Source organism: Homarus americanus, unplaced genomic scaffold (genome assembly GCF_018991925.1).
Source record: "Homarus americanus isolate GMGI-L3 unplaced genomic scaffold, GMGI_Hamer_2.0 scaffold32871, whole genome shotgun sequence".
NCBI lineage: Eukaryota > Metazoa > Arthropoda > Malacostraca > Decapoda > Nephropidae > Homarus > Homarus americanus.
Genome location: NW_024748870.1, coordinates 2,369,616 through 2,387,581, shown reverse-complemented (window position 1 = coordinate 2,387,581; position 17,966 = coordinate 2,369,616). Strand labels below are relative to the sequence as shown.

At 36.6% G+C, this 17,966-nt stretch overlaps 1 protein-coding gene across 1 annotated transcript in view; it reads left to right on the top strand.

The window, feature by feature from the left end:
* The first annotated feature begins 1,203 nt into the window (after positions 1 to 1,203).
* The window catches only part of LOC121853155, a 29,770-nt gene continuing 13,007 nt past the window's right edge, over positions 1,204 to 17,966 (top strand). The window contains exons 1-9 of the mRNA XM_042347113.1: positions 1,204 to 1,348; positions 4,092 to 4,163; positions 8,236 to 8,335; positions 10,227 to 10,315; positions 12,962 to 13,030; positions 14,099 to 14,237; positions 15,799 to 15,944; positions 16,432 to 16,537; positions 17,577 to 17,625. Coding sequence (XP_042203047.1) covers positions 4,119 to 4,163; positions 8,236 to 8,335; positions 10,227 to 10,315; positions 12,962 to 13,030; positions 14,099 to 14,237; positions 15,799 to 15,944; positions 16,432 to 16,537; positions 17,577 to 17,625 — 743 coding nt within the window. The 5' untranslated portion in view covers positions 1,204 to 1,348; positions 4,092 to 4,118. The remainder of the gene's footprint in view (positions 1,349 to 4,091; positions 4,164 to 8,235; positions 8,336 to 10,226; positions 10,316 to 12,961; positions 13,031 to 14,098; positions 14,238 to 15,798; positions 15,945 to 16,431; positions 16,538 to 17,576; positions 17,626 to 17,966) is intronic.

Genomic DNA, 17,966 nt, shown 5'->3' with positions numbered 1-17,966 from the left:
AGAATGCTACACAGAACAAATAAGTATGAGTAAATAGAATACTAACAGAAAAGAGTAGCTGGATGGTAAATTATTGAAAAGAGAAAACTCGGCCCGTTACACAATGAGCTGAAGTTCTCGGGCCTTTGCGAGAAGAAGGTAAATCAGGCAAATAAATTATTGGGCCTTATAAGAAGGTCGTTCAGATAAATAGACGGCCCTCGTAACGGTCTTCAAGGGTGAAGTGCTTCCCCATCTTGAGTACTGTCACCCCATTTGGTCCCCGAGATATGCTAGGGACTGTCAGTTGGTTGAAAATGTTCAAAGGAGGGCCACCAGACTGGTGCCTGCACTTCGGCACCTCAGCTTCCCTGAGAGATTGGAGCGCCTGAACTTGCCTAGCTTATACTACAGACGGGCAAGGGGTGACATAATTGAGGTGTATAAGCATCTCAAGGGGCACTACTCAGTCGAGTGTCCTTACTTGGAGCTGGCGGACGCTCGCCCCACAAGGGGTCACAGCTCAAGATTGAAGAAGCCGCAAGTCCAGAAAACTGTGAGGGCAAACTTTTTCGGAGTGAGGGTTGTAAACTCTTGGAACAATCTACCAGAAAGTGTTGCGACTGCACCGAGTGTGAGCTCTTTCAAGACAAGACTTGACCAACACTGGAGCAGGTTCAGGTACATTCAGGAGCCGGTGCATGCCCAGTACTTGCCAACAGTGCGTGACAGAGGCAACTCTCTATCTCTGTCGAATATAGGGAGGTAGACACTCAGTGAGTAATATACTCAGTATTATCAGTCGGTCTCGGAACTTGTGAAGGAGAGATGTGTTAATCACACGTAAGGCTATTGCCGCCATTCAGCGGCTTCTCCGTATGGCTTTATGAGTCCTTATGATACCTGAGTCCTTCTGTGTTTCCATACTCTTACAAACTGTCTCACTTAAAAAAAACTGGTTTTCCGGCATTTTTAATTTATTTTTACTCTCATTTTTTCGCCCCCAGGCCTCGTTGTGGCACTTAGGGTCGATGACCTGTGCTCGGGTGGGCTATTCCCAGTAAAAAAAAATATTTACTTGCCCTGAAGGTTTTTTCTTTTGTTTTGGGAGACCTTAACCCAAGAACTAATACCATAAATGGATAATGCCACAAAATCCCACAAATAGAATTAATAAACTTTAATTCATTCTCATGTTACATTTTTATTATATTATAAAAACAAATGGGTCCGTAGTGGTGTTCGTGGTTATACTGAAACACTGGTCACTGGTAACGTCAACAACATCTACCTGCCTGTAAAGGGATGTTTATCACTCAGTCCCTTGAAGATTAAAACCTGAAACTTTATTCAGTTTCACCAAGTACAGGTAATATTGATGTGATTTGTTCTCGTTAGATGTTCGATTGAGTACTGTGTTATAGTTTGTGAGGTATATGGCCTGAAATACTTGACATACTCTCCCTGATAAGGTTCTTGTTTTTTTAGGCTAGGTTTTTTATATTTACTTTCAATTCCACATTATTCCTTTGCTTTGGTAAGATCAAGATTGTTGGGGTAGGAAGGGTCAAAGGTCAATAAGGTAATTCATGAGGAAACCACCAGAAGGAGTTCGATTTTGTTCATATTTTACATCCCTGTATTCCAACCTGTGTGATTTCCGACAAATATAAAGGTCCAAATCGTTAAAAAACACATTAAAACCATCGGTAAAACAAAATTTGTATATCTAACTTAACCTTGTAGTATTTCTCTATGTGTTCATTAATAGCCTGTAGTGGGCAGGTGTCATGAAGGATGAGTGATACTTCGGGGTAATACACGGTGAAAAACTGATAATATGACTAAAATTATGCTTTGTACTCTCACTTCCACAAAAAATTTAAAATTACACCATGACACTTCAATAAAGTTCCTTTCATTGTTCCCAGATATCAAAATAGTACAGTATACTATACTGCTTAATATGCTTGGGGGTCCACGGGACAGAGCCCTCCGCTAGGGAGTTAGGTAAGGTTAGGTTGGTGAGGTCTTCTAACAATACTTCTGCTGCTTGTTTTTCATATCAACTAAAGTTAGGTTTAATTTAGAAATAACCTCTTTTAACACATTTGCACAAACTACGACAAAGATTTGTCATATTTGTAATACAGTTCAGTGTGTATCATTGTGGTCAATGATTTCGTCCTGAACACTAACTTAGGTCCACCCAGCATAGGAACAACTTACCAGCTATGGTTACCTCATATTATTTATCTAAGATAAGATGAACTTACCTAACCTATTTAATCTACCTAACCTAAACTACCTAACCTACCCACCTAACTTAAACTACCTAATCTAAACTACCTAACTTAACTTACCTATCTAATCTAACCCCCCTCCTAGTATGGGTTAGGTTAAGCTGGTTCATCTTATGTTCAATAAATAACATACTGTATTGTAGCAGTAGCTGGTAAGTTATTGTTTGTGTGTGAAATAATGTATAGCACAAAATCACCAAACTAATATTACAAAGCAAATCCTTGTCATTTTTAGGATATTGTTGAGGTAAGTAAGAAGTTATTTTGTCACTTAACAGCTCACTAGCTATTCAGGCAATTGATCTGTTCATTGCTACTTTGTTATGACCATTAATGTCCAGTGTTAGTACAGGAGAAAACCAGAGTACTCGGAGGAAACCTGTGATGTTTGGTAGTGTCACTAGGTAACACTTTTCTCACATCTGACCCAGGACAGTTGAGAGAGATATGTGTCTTACTGTTGTACCACCAACACCCCTTCATGTTTGTTTTGATTCAGATTTTGTTTTACACGTGTTTAATTCCCAATGATATCAATCAATCAGTGAAACTAAGACCACAATTTTGTTTCCTACTGTGTGTTGCAGGTGATGTGTTCAGGACATATTGCTGACAGTAAATGACTCCATTGAATGAAACAAATTGTCATTGTCAACTTTTAGCATTACTGAACCACTGAGCACAGCCAATCATGCATAGAATTTAATACAGTACAGGTAACCCCAGAGATATGATGGAGCATTATAACATGGGGTTAAATGGGATGCATTCCCAGCCAGTCCCCAGACACACGTGTATCACTGATAAAAAATTTCCTACAATACTACCATCAGTACAAAACAATTAAACAACACACCACTTCATATTGGATAAGTCTGGTCATCATCACATGTCCACTTCGAGGCTAAGGGGTCTCTTGTAGGTGGAGTGGAGACGTCACTCTGACTCCCACACAGACATTTTCAAAGTTACACTCTGCTCACTTCACAGTCACAAAAACAGAGCAAACAATGATAACAAAAACAATGATAGCAGCCGACACTGTTCACATTTTCAAAACAACAGAGTTGACGCACTTTCCAGTGAGGAATACAGTGTGTACTGTATATACAGTATAATTAATTTGTCAACAATAACCTAACCTGTCCAACACACTATACCGGCTCTGATTGCTTAACAAACCAACAAATAAAATGTTAATTACCTCGCTTATACATAATTTACCGAGCTCTGATTGATTAACAGATTGCGACAGAAATGGCATAGAAGAATAGTATTTTAGAATTGTCAAAACTACTGATTGCAACCATAAAATTCTCAAAATTGTTTGGGTGGCAACCAAAGTGCTGAACATTATGATTCTTTGACAAGTGAGAGAAGTTCACTAGTGTCTGTAATCAATTTTCAAGTTGGGAAAAGATTTTAGTGGTATCTGTCTTGTGAGAAGTTATTACTGTACTAGACGTATAAGAATTTAAGTTTTATTATTTACTATATGATATAATAAGTGAAGATTACTCGACTTTTATATATTATCTGAAATTATTATTCTTTCGTGTTACTAAATATTGAAACTGAGTATCAATGTCCATCTTTTTTTTAAGGGAATTCTTGGTTGGTGACATTTTTCTTTGGGACTAAGATAAGGTAACATAGATATTGATAACACTGTTTTAGCAGCTGCTGCTAATACATTCAATACATTATGGGGGTTAACTGTATCTCTACTTTTGTGTTTAATGACAATGCTTCCTTTTCTTCTTCTTTTCTGTATGACTTTATAAGATATTTTTATTTTTATCTTTTCAGGTCGTATATCCTACATAAACAGCAGTCATGGCACCGGGCAAACACCATAAAAGTCAATACAGGATGACTCGGGTAAGTTATTACAAGTATGAACAGTACCTCCCTACATACTGTACTGTGCACACTACCTTACAGAATTTTGAGGATATCACATGAATGTTTGTATTACAACTCCACCATTGTCCTCACTTGTTGATGTGTGAGGTCTCCCACAAGTGAGGATAATGTTGGTTATAACACAACCATTCTCGCTATCTCCATGAAAATTTATGAGGCCAGCTTGTAGTGAGGCAAGGAGGAAAAACATTTAAGAATCACTGGTTACGGAATGTTTTGGTGAGATAGATGTCACCGTTAAGGGACCTGTATCTTGTGTTAATATTTGACGTCTTGAAGATATTTATTATATAATGAAATACTGCACATTATGGTGGTTAGAAAGAGGACAAGGGAAGATGAGGGTACACTTCATTAAGTTGCGGTATTTAATTTTGGTAGTGGTAGAGAACACGGTTAGCAGTAGAAATAACTTAGGTAATTGAACCAAAATTTTTGGAGATACTATTTGCATGATACTAAACACGAAAATGGAAACGACAGTGCACAGAACCTGACCTAACCTACATAACCTTACCTAACTTCCTAACCGGACCCTCAGGCATATTGAGCAGAAAGAACTTACTTTGATATCTGGTACCATTGAAAGCAACTTTCTTGGAGCAGCATGGTGTAATTTTACGTTTATCAGTTCATGCGCTGAAACACATATTTCTTCTTTGCTGTCAGTTTTCTGATGCATTTTGAACACTTGCACAACCTGCCAACTAGTCCTTGTTGACAGAGGAACTCTTGGAAACAGTCTACATCCTCTACAAGCACAGATAACTTGTGAAACAGTAAAGAACAAACCACACAGGATGCCATAACGACATACAGGTACAGTACTTAAATTCAAGATGACGAGCTTGTTTTGTTTCTTGGGGAAAACAATAAGTATAGGAACATATAGTTCACTTATTCACCAATTATATTCCAAAGAAATTGGAAATGTATCCAAACTCATAATAGGGGATATGAATCCAACTACAATATACTACTGTATATAATTACGCCAAAATAAAAAATAAAGGGTAAGGTATTTACGCACCCGATCAACTTACGAATCTGAAAACTGAAGCCTATAACATGAAAAGAAATTAAGCCAGTATAGATAGTACTAAAACCCCCAATATGAGGGTCTTGTCGTTTATTGTTTTGTAGAGACATGAAATTGGTGTCATATGATAATTATTTGCTGCCTTTTTTACCCCGACAATTTCCTTCATCTTTCATGCCCTGCCCACTACTGTTTTGGTGATTTATGATTAAAAGAAAAACTATAGTATCGTTTTTATTTGTTTATATCATCCAAAGAACAACTGTGGAAAATATGATATGACCAAAAATAAAATTGTATGGTACAGGTTGACAATCCTTTATCCGAAATCCTTGGGGCCAGAGGCAATTCGGTTTTCGGAATTTTTCGGTTTTCAGAATGGTTAGGTTTTTTTTTTTTAATGTGTATTAGCCCACCCGGGCATAGATCACTGACCTACATTGGGGCCTGGGGGTCGAAAATATAATAAAAATTATAATAATAATAATAATTCATAGGTCTAGGTCATGTTTCTGACTTTTGATCTTTTTTTCATTCTTGTATTTCTTTACTGTATTATTATTATTTTATTATTACAGTATTGTTGTTATTATTATTATTATTAATTTTATTATTATATTTTATTATTATTATTATTATTGTAATCATTATTATTTTATTTTGGTGTATTTTTATTAAAAAATTTATTTACTATGAATAATTATTATTATTACTATTACATTTTTGCCCCCCAGGCCCCTATATGGGTCAGTGATCTGTGCCTGGGTGGGCTAATAATCCCTGTTAAAAAAATAAATAAATAAATAAATAAATAAATAAATAAATAAATAAATATTGCCCCACGAAAAAACTTTCGGTTTTTAGAGCTTTTCGGTTTTCGGAATTTCGGATAAAGGGTTGTCAACCTGTACTGTATAGTGTTCTTACAGGAAAAAAAGTCATTAATTGGGTAAGGGCAGTTTCCAAGTACAGTATTTGAGCGAGGTGAGGAACTAACATGCTTGACTTCAGAGCACTAACACTTGAGAAACAGTTCTATCTACAGGGGTTCAGGGGTTTATTTAATTGCAGAAACATAAAATACATGAATTTATTGAGCTGAATACATAATTATATAGTGTGTACCACATTTTTATTGCAGTAAATTAATGTGTACATAAATACTGTAAAACATAATGACATAAGAATTCAGAATTCTTCAGAAGGCCTACTGGCCCATGTAAAGCAGATCCTTTTCTTTTCAGCAAGTATATTTGCATATTTCATTCTCTTACGATTTTGCTGTGTAAATGTGTCAATTGTTTGGTTTATGTCCACTGGTTATATCTCAGTGCATCTGCAGTAGTTTGTCAGTCTCTTGTTCCTCATTGTTGACCTGATTGGTGTTTTTAGTCTTTTCAGTCCACTGAAAGATATTTTAGCAGAGCATGTTGTTGTTCTCTGGGTGCACAGGATAATGAGCAGGGACCTCACATTGGGGAACTAGGAACCTGGTGTCTGAGAGAGGGTGGTGGTCAGTGTAGTTGGAAGGCTGGTGAGGTCCTGGTCTTTGGCTTTTTTCTCTCACCTGACACTCCAGGTGTGTCCCTCACTCTTGATGCTACCAGGAGATGGCAGGTCCTCCCAGTAGAGGTCATTCAGCTCTTGTATTCTTCTGTTGCCCTCTGCTGGTGTCAGAGTTACCAAGATGGATGGGATGATGCAGAGTCCCTAGAAGGCCTTCTGGTGCAGGGGGATAAACCTCATCTCTAGCTCTGCCAGGAGATGGTCTAGGTGTGGAATGGCCTCCGTTCTCTTGTAGTATTCAGTTGATCCATCAGCTGACGTGATGTCTCTGTGTCTTTGGCGTTTGCAGTGTTTGGGCGTGGAAGGTTTAACACCTACAGCCTCACAGAGCTGTTCTGCCTGACAAAACCATTCAGTGTAGTGATCATCCATGTTGTTTCGGACGTCTTGTAGTGCTGCTTTCACACAGTCAATTTCGCTGCTGGCCTCAACTATGTCCTTGGCCTCTGCTTGAAGGCTTGTGGTCACACCTTTCAGGTAGGATAGTGCATTGTTGGTGATCACCAGGGAAACAATGAAGTCTGTGCTGGTGATGGCGAGGAGCAGTGCCTGAGTGAGTGTGTGGGCCAGTTGCCAGAACTAGTCTCCACAATGTTTTCCTTGCTGGCCACTACCAAGGCAGGTAACTCTACAAAGGTTTCTAGGGCATGTAGGCATTGCACCCAATGTGTATGATACAGGTTTTTCAGCTTGTGTTTCCTTGATTTAGGTTGGGTCTGCAGGACAGCCTCCTCAAAGGCATATGCACGTTTGGGATGCCCTTCCATGAAAGTTGAGATGCTGTCTTCCAGACATAGCCTTAGACACTGCTGAGGACTCAGGTGTCTAATCTTCTCTCTCACAATTCAAATTAAAAATAAACAACAAGCTGTAAATTAATATAGATAAGAAGACCAAGAGTAGATGTATCTGCGCTGACAGCTTAGACTCAACTGAGGTTCCTTGACTAAGTGCATGGCCGAGGTGAGGTCAATTGAGTGGCCGGCCCGTGGTGGTAGAATTTCCACGAGGTGAGGTCAGGTTCCTGGTCAAGGGGGGCTTCCGGCATCCAGGAAACTTCTTTGGATGCACCCTTGACAGCTAACAAAGCCATGACATGCTTGTTTCTAGTAGAGTCCTTATGCCAGCAGTATCTGATGTTCTTAGGGACAGGCAGTCACCCATCCAAGTAGAAGAAATAAAGGAGGTCCACTTTTGGCAGTTAGAATTTAAATGTCACATATGAAACATCCACACATTACCATGACTACCCACAGTGTTTTATGTTGTAAACATTATACTGTATAAAAGAAAAAATTTGAAGATTAATAAAACTTCAAAAGTGATCCCCCCTCCACCCCCCACTTCCCTTCCATAGATCTGTCCTAGGAATTAAAAAATAAAATTAAATAAATAAATCAAATTCTTCCTTTTTACTTACAGGCAGAAGCAGAAGACATAATGGAGACAGATACTCGGTTAAAAGACTTTTGGACTGTTGATTTTGATTATGACAATTGTTCCAAACTACAGGAAGCTATTGGTAAGTGAGTGTTATTTTGTAATAAATTTTAAGCCTTTTGTTTAAGTGGGAACACTAAGTTGTCCTGTATAAGTTATGAGGTAATTTGGAAAAGCTGATACACTACCTGTAATGAGAAGTAAAAAAATCAACAGAATTAGATTTTTGAATAATTATGTAAATACTACTGTACTTTATAGGGTGTCTCAAAACAAATGTACACACACACGCTGCCTTACAGAATATTGTGTCAATCGCAACAACAAAGACATTGTCCTCACTTGTTGATGTGCGAGGTATCCCACAAGTGTGGACAATGTTGCTGTTGTAACACAGTACAATACATTAGGTAGTAGGCAGCTACCAAACAGGGAGGTACTACCGCCTGGGAAGATACCTATTGGAAGCATAATTTGTTGTCTAATGGTAGACCCTGCTGCCATATGTGACCAAGTCCCAGGTTGATGATCTGACTTTCTGCCTCATTTACAAACAATTGCAGGGTCTCATTTGTTTCTCTTACTTTGACAACACAACATACATAATGTATATCAATTCTCACTCTTGATTTATATTTATCATTTTTGTATTTATTTATGGTTATTATTATTATTATTATTATTATTATTATTATTTTTATATTTATAATTCTGTTATTAATTTTATTAATTATAGTAATAATGATAATAATAATAATAGTTATTATTATTATTATTATTATTATTATTATTATTATTATTATTATTATTATTATTATTATTATTACTATTATTATTATAATTATAATTATAATTATAATTATAATTATAATATTTTCGCCCCCCAGGCCTGATGTGGGTCAGTGACCTGTTCCCGGGTGTGTTATTCCCCTTAAAAAAAAAAATAAATACATAAATAAAAAATAAATAAATAAATGTGACCACCATGAAAATCTGTAAGTCAGTGTGTGTGTGTGTGTACAGTTTTTGAGACACCTTGTACAGTGTGTTAAAGCATACTGTAGAAGGGATTTTTTTTTGGTGGGGGGGGGGGGTAAAAGCTATGAGAAAAACTATTGTATTTAGAACAGGACAATGAAAGAAAAGGTTGAATAAAAAAGATAAGGGAGGTCCGGAGCTAATGTGGAAGATTAACGCTCAGATAAAGCATGAAAAAAGATAAATAGCTTTATAAAATAAAGATTTAGAAATATTCAATAAACTTTATAACAATTTAGTTCTTCCATTTTATTTAAGTGATGTACATTGACATTGATATTGGAAATTGGTTATCATAAATTAATACTACAGTAATGTTAACACAGAAATATCTCTGTTCGCCGGAATCCCTCTTAACCGGAACTCTCCGATAGCCGGAATTGAAATTTTTCTAGGAAAATCGTTCACAAAGCCGGAATTTTCCCAAAAACTCTGGCTTTGGGAATGATTTTCCGGTGCGGAAATTTTCTGGAAAATTCTGATAAAATTTTCTCAGTACCCAGAAAATTTTGGGGATGGGGGAGTTTTTTCCGGGTTTGAGAGGTGAAAATGAGGCTCATTTTCCGGAAATTCCGAGAAAAAAATTCTGGGGTGGGGGATATTATTTTTCCGGCTTTGAGAGATGAAATAATGCTTCATCCTGGAAAATTCGGATAAAATTTTCCCAGTACCTGTACCCAGAAAATTCCGGTGATGGGGGATTTCTTTCCGGGTTTGAGAGATGATGTAATGCAAAATCTCCGGAACTTCCAAGAAAATATGTCCGTTACCCCGAATATTCAGGGATGAGGGATTTTTTCCAGCTTTGAGAGAGTCGTCTCGTTACCCGGAAATCTCTCATTCCCGGAAGTGCTCTGTACCAATTGTTCCGGCTAATGGAGATACAGTATCACTGTACAATAGTTCCATATTTAACTTTATGACTCTGTTTCCAGATTTGCTCTTCAACTCGATAGAAGGGAACAAATATGAAGTTGACTACCAAAATAACCAGAATGGCACTCGTCTCATTATCCACTGTCAGGTAACAGTCATTATACAAGTTTCACCATTAATAATGTAATTGTGGCTATATCTAGTTACTCATTAGTGCCAACTTATCTCCTATCATTCTACTTTCATTTTATTTATGACTGAAGCCTTTCACTAGTTGACTTGTGAATTACATATAGTCTTGATTCTAAACCTTGATGTAATCCTTAAACCTATCCATCTAATTTTACCTCAAGGCCACAACTAGAGGTGGCTATGGTGAGGGAGGAGACCAGTGGTCTTGATAGTTTTGTCCTGTGTTATTTTGAAGCCCAAATCTGTTTTTGTTTCCACAACTTCAGCTGGTAGACTGCTCCACAGGTCTACTGCCCTCTGTGGGAAGATGTACTTTCTCATACAGTATTCATTCTGCATTACAATTTGGCAAACTTGAAGCTGTAACCTCTTGTTTTATGACACTTATTATCTTGAAAAATTTATCTATGCTTTCATCTTTTGACCCTTTTAGGAATTCAAATGTCCTTATGAGGTCCACGCTGGTGTGTCTTCTCTGAAGGCAGGGGGGTCCAGGGGAGCCGGGTGACCCCCCCCCCCTCTTTCATTATAAAATTCCAATACTTTTCTTTAATACAGTATTGTACCGAGGTATTTTTGTATGGTAATAAGTAATTACTATTGACCTCAGAATACTTTCTAATATCAAGTGCACATGGCTCAAAATGGCCTCAAAATGCCCATGAAATTGGTCAGATTAAAAATAATCTGGGGGCTTACAGCATCCCTCCCCCAAAAGCCCTCCCAGCTGGGTGTGCTCGCCATGTTTCCCACGTGATTGCTGTTTTGGTATCACATTAATTGTTTTAATTAAGTTCTAGAACTCTTTAAGTGGCAGGGCTTGATGTAAACACTTCTTGCTGCTTTTACTTTATTGTTGAAGCAAATATATACACAGATCTGTTTTGAGAGAATAAATTATGAATTCTCTGCAGGGAAGTGTTGTGAATGCACTTTGAGAGCCCTTGAGTTACGTGTTCTTCCATGATCAAGTGGTAAGGTTCTGCTTCCTCCTCTGGGCGTGAGAGAGGCGAGAGAGTGAGCCGGCTATTTGATAAATCAGCTGACCTGCGCTTAGCCGTGTATAATCGTTACTTGTATATTATTTGTAATTCGAAACCCATTCCCCAAATATGTAACTTTATATTTTCAGCCTTCTGGCTGCCAAGCTCTTTCAATAAACTGTTAATTATTATTATTATTATTATTATAATTGTCAACAGGTTGAGTCATTGTTGAATAACTTGGTGAATAAGTTGGTGTTATTCACTTGGGTGAATATTTATACAAAACAAAGGTGCTGTTACACCCACCCTGACAACTTCTTGGACACTCTGATATTCCTGGATCTACCCCTGGAAGGGTTATCAGTTGTAAGCTCCTCAGCCTACATAAAATTTTAAACATGTCAGTTCTATAATCCAGGGAAGGTTTTCTCAAGAATTTTCAATGGACAACCAGTAGAAAAGATTGTTGTTAGGAATTGGGTGTCAGGACTGTGATATGTAAGCTCTCTTGCTTATATCTTTCAGCATTGTATTAGTTATTCCAAATAAACATTCAGAAGAAGATTTTTTACATACCAAAATTGTGAAAAATTCTTCTTTGCCAAATCCCTTGCATACTTCATAGAGAAGAGTGTTTGTACTGTATCACCATACTTACAAATTCCCTTCAAAGAGTTAATGGAATTCTTTAGGGTTTCAGCTATTATGGGAAAAGTGACAGTTGTAGGCCTAGTTCTTAGCAAGGAAAGTTGTTCACTCAGCCATATCTTCTTACTTGTTTTCTCACCAACTACTATATTCCTTAGGCTCTTTAATGAGTGAGTCATCATCCTAGGTTGATCTTATGAAGCTGATAGTGGGCTCATTGAACACCCTACTGCTTTAGTTGGAGATTCCACTCACTTTTCAATATTAATACTTTATAAGGCTAGTTTCCAGGACAGACAGGAGGTAACAGGTATTGTTCGTTTCTTTGTGTGCTTCCTAGGTAGCGACAGACTCTCCGAGCAGTGGATGATGAGTGATGGTGTATACCCGTGCCCATAAAATTGTATGACTGTACATGCTTCAGTTGTTATAAATATTATTTGTCAGCACAGTAAATATTATTTTAGTATTAATCATGTTTGAAAGACAATTGTTATGGGAAGACCCATTGTAAAGTTTCAAGAGGTTTAAGGAATGAATATTGTTTATTGAATGGCCATCCATTTATGTACTTTTCTTGAGGTATTATTTAATTAAGTAAAAAAATGAGAACATGGAATCGGGAGTTCTGTTATTATAAGACGTAGTAAAGGATTAGAAATGGTTGCAATAAGGTACAGTTATCTATGAAGCTGTTGTACACCCACTAAAAAATTATTCGGCACCCGTGTCATATTGTATCAAGACGTAAGGTTGCCGAATAATTTTTTATTGGCTGTACTTTACTTCCAATAATCTATCTCCTGTTACTATTACTAATTTAGACTGTGCTGTACACCCACTAAAAATTATTTGGCACCCTTATGTCTTGATACAATATGACATGGGTGCCGAATAATTTTTTAGTGGGTGTACACCTTATTTATTAAATCCCTTGCTTAGCTAATAGAATTTTACCTTCTTAACAGGTATGCTCCAAGGATTTGTCATCCTATGATCCCTTCTACACTCATGAGAATGGCAGAAGCCACAAGAAGGTAAGTTGGCTGACCACCGATTAATTGCCTGGTTTGTATGTTTAAGGAGGTGGGGGAGCAATGGACACAGTGAGGCCACCAGTCTGTGTGGACTGTACGTGGGAGATAAGTATGAATGTGGTAGGTATGGATAATCACACAAGAAACGGGTGAGTTGGATAATAAAAATTTTTAAAATTCATACAATACTCTTGGTACAGCATGGCCTTAAAATTCACGGACCTCGATTATTTGCATTTGACACCCTAGATGTACCCAAGGATGTCTAAGAGTACTTTTAAAGTTTCTGGCATTTTTGCGGCCAGGACAGGGAGCCATTCATTCTGGAGACAGTAATTTCTTTTACCTGTATTGTATATAATAATAATAATAATAATAATAAACTGTGTATTAATAGAGTTGCAGTACTTGGTGTTTTGTTTACAAGTTTCCTGGTTGCTACACAGCGCTTTGTTCATATTTCTTGTTTGTTTTCTTATAAATTTTGATATTACACGTTAATGGGTCATTTGGATTGTTGGTCTTCTTCTATAATGGATGTTAATCATTATGGTAACATTATTAGGAGTTTTAAGAGGATCAACTCACCCATCACTTGTAGTCATAACTTCAGCTGACTCTTTAATTTATCTACATCATTTCTACACTCTTCACTTAAGAGGTAGATACACAGAGGATTTCTTGACAAGTACAAATGCCATTTTCGTATTTCTTTCCCAAAATTGTGCCTCTAATACATGTACAGTCGGGGTCAAAAGTCTTGAACACTTGACAGTATCTGGCATGTAAGTACCCGAAGATCTTGGGTATTAAGGAGAATTTTATCCCATTTTGTGGTTCACGCATAATGTGTGATGACAAGTAGTGTTATTAGTATATCCCAATCATATATGTATAACTCACAAGTAGATGCCAGATATTGCTAAGTGTTCAAGACCTTTGACCCCGACTGTACGTACCAACAGTACCATACAAACAAAACTAATTAAATGACCATTTCAAATAAAGGAGTTGAAATTGTACTTACTTTTAGGCTTCTGTTTAAAGTGTTTTCAATTTACACTTCAGTTACGACAGCAGATAATAACCCCAAAGGATCCAAACATCAAAGGCACCCTGCGGCGCCAGCCACATAATGTGCAACGTGGGATTTTTCCAGAAGGATCATTAGAGGATAAGATTGATTCCTGTTCAGAACCTATCCTTGGTAAGATCTTGTGACTCTAGTTCATGATATATTTCTCTATGTGGCTAGTACTTATATGGCTAATAAATAAAAGTACATATTATGATGGTACACTTGCTCCACATGGTATCTTTACGGAGGGGCCCAATGAATTTCAAAATGAACACCACATCTTTTTTTGTCAAAATCCATCGATCGTTGTGTCATATTGTCTCACACAATATCGTAAAGATGCTTTTTTGGAGCGAGTGTACATACTGAAGAGTTGCCGACCAGGTGTTAATAGTATGGAAGTTAGGGTTTGTCTCGGTGCTGTACTCTGAAAACAAGAAGTCCAGATGAAAAACTAACCATGATAAAGAGTTGAGCGGTTGAAGGATGAAAGTGTGAAACTTGATCTCTAGAAGAAGTAGGAAAAGAAATTAGATAGAACAGACATAGGACTAAGAGAGGTAGAATTATGGGGTCATGATTATATAGAATGCCATACAGTAAGTCCTCGCCCAACATTGTCCTAGTTGATGTTTTGTTATTACGTCGATACTAGTTCCATACCAAGGCTCCACACAACGTTGGGTAAAATCATTATTACATTGTCGGTCAGACGGTACTACTTTGTTCCATGCAACACTTTCCCTCGCCCACCTCGTGATGCTGTGCAACGCCGCCACGGAGCATCAGTCTCGCTTACACCTCTGCTGAATGTGTCGTGTGTTCTGTGTATCTCGTGTTCACCTTGTTTACATTGTTGCTCTACTTTTCCCAGTGAAATGGCTTCAAAACAACCAACAAGTGATTTTGCTGTAGCATTCAGTCATATAGAAGAGGGACTGGATATGGTGACTGAAGATGACCCTATTAAAGAATGTAACTCTAAAGTGCACCTGAATGGAATGGAGAATCTTTGGTGCTACTAAAAACTATACAGAGAACAAGAAGAAGAAGCAAACCAGGCAGTTAACACTGGATGCTTTTTTTTGGAAGGGAGGAAAACATATGGCAGGAGAAGAAGCAGTGAGGGAAAGAGGACCCTCTTGGTCTCAGTGATTCCTGCCATCCTCCCTTCCACCACTCGCTCGTTTCACATTTTGACCATCAGTTAGTTCAATATATCATACTAAATGTTAATTAAGCATTATTGTAGTTTATTTTTATATGTATTTGCGGCATAGCAGTATTTACAATCTGTTTATATTGTCTTAATTGTGATGCATGTTATCGGGGTGAGGGGAGGCTGGGAACGTAACCTACTTATTTCTTAGTTTCTAATGGGAAAAATTTATCCATCTTAACGTTGTTTCACATAACGTCACAGTTTACAAGAACGTAACCATGATGTTAGCAAAGGACTTACTGTATAAGGGTGTCAAAGAAATGGATGGAAAGTGTAAATGGGATGTGGGAAAGAGAGGAACAGCTGAGGAGTATGTATGAAGTGATGGGGATCATGCAGGACACTTGTTTTCTCCCCTCACACACATATTTCATTCCATCATTAACGTAACTTTTTATATGGTGAAATAAATAATTATTTAATTTCAGTTAAAGAGTATTTCATAACTTTTTTAATCCATATTCATAGGTGTACATTTTGTGTATAAAGAAGTAATTGCTGGAATTGAGACCTACACCTGTCATTTATGTCAAAAGGACACAGATGTTACACGAATCAGGTCATCCAAAATGTTGTCACATCTGATTTCCAAGGCACACAACAAGAAATACATGGTAAGTAAAACACCCTTGTACCTGTAGTAAGTACTGTACTGTATTACTAATATTTAAAACAGAACATGGGTATTTATGAATAATTGTTTATTGAAATATAACTAAATAAGCACTCTAATGTGAGACCAAATATTAGCATCTTATTTTAATAGTAGTATTGTATTTTAACATTGTATGATAGATGATAATCATTTGCCAACTTATGAATGATAGTTATGAGTTGTAAACCCAGTTTTAATTTTTCCCTCATACACATGGCCAGTGCTCTTTATTACAAGGGAAAATGACTACAGTATTTGTAAGAATAATACAACTTCACTGAAACACTTTGGTCCTGATCGTCTTGAAATATGTAGTAGAGAATATATTTGAAGAATAAAGTACAGAATAACCTAACCCTTACATATGTTATAGTAATGTACTCAAATATTGATGAATATGTAGATGTCGTGAAGTAGATATGTATTACAGTATCACCATTTGGCAGGAAGTAAAATTTGGATACCTCAAGAAATCCTACTCTGACTATGAAGACGAAGCAATGCAGATTGAAAAGTTTGAAGGAAAGATCCATACATCCATAATAGATTTCAGTAAGTACTTTCAATATATATACTGTACATAAACATTTATTAGTGAACCAGTGAAGGGACTGTTTACATTTTATCAGTTAACTCTTTAAGAGAATTTTATAGAATATTAGTTAGTGAAAAATTTAAGTACAGTTCCAGGGGAAATTGTTGAATTATTAAGATTAAGGTAATAACATTTAAATAGTAAGGGCAGTTTGGTGGTATGTAATGAGGGATAGTATTAAACTTTACCCCTATTTGGAAAGTCAAATGAATATTCAAGTAAAAAATTATGTGAGTGTGTGTTAAGTAGTAGGTAGTAAGCAGCTATCAAACAGGGAGGTACTATCGCCTGGGAAGATATTGGAAACATACTGTGTTGTCTAATGGTAAACCCTGCTGCCATATGGCATCACAAAAATTTTAACCAAGTCCCAGGTTGCTGATCTGACTTTCTGCTTCATTTACACAATTCCAGGGTCTCATTTGTTTATCTTACTATTGACAACACAACATACATATATTGTATCATTTCTCACTATTGATTTTAATTATTTTTTTTGTATTTATTTATTGTTGTTATTATTATTATTATTATTATTATTATTATTATTATTATTATTATCATTATTATAATAATACCCTCCTCCTCCGGCCTGATATGGGTCAGTGACCCGCGCCCGGGTGCGCAAATCCCCATAATAAAAAATAAAAAAATATTTTACAGGCATCGCTTGATTCACAAAAACATTCCATCCCTAAGAAAACATAATAATAATAAAAATAATAATAATAATAATAATAATAATAATAATAATAATAATAATATAACAGTAAGAACAGGATCTAAGAGCTTGTCAATATTCTTCTTAGGATTTAGCATGTAGACTGTGTGAAAGTTTCGTATTCAGAGATTGAATTAAATATTTATTTTGTCGTGTCCTGTACTGTTGTTAATTCCCCATGTTCCATTCTCATTAAGCTCTGTAGGGATATGTTTTTTTTTCTAATATCAAGTACACATTTTTTGTAGGAGTTTATAAGTCTTCTTTCCTTTCAGCAAAACAACTACCTCTTGACCTAATTAACCAGAGTTCTGCAAATATGACGTACGTACATTACAACAGACACAAGTTGGTATGATTAGCTCAAAGTTGTTTAAATCAATACAGCATTTTTTTATTCTTTTGAAAATTAGTTCATTGGGAGGTGGCATGACCCCTGGTGTGTTGGGGTATTTAGGAAGAAGGGGAAGACATGAAAAAATCTTGATAAACTGTTCTGTGTTGTTATTGTTGATGTATTCTTACAGTGCAGTCTGACCTCGCAAATTTGTCTCAAGAGTCTGTTTTTCCACAAATCCGTGCATTTTCATGAGTACCTGTATTCCTCAATTACCGTGTTTATTGCTTGTCCATGCTCGTATAGGAATTTTTTTTATTATAATACA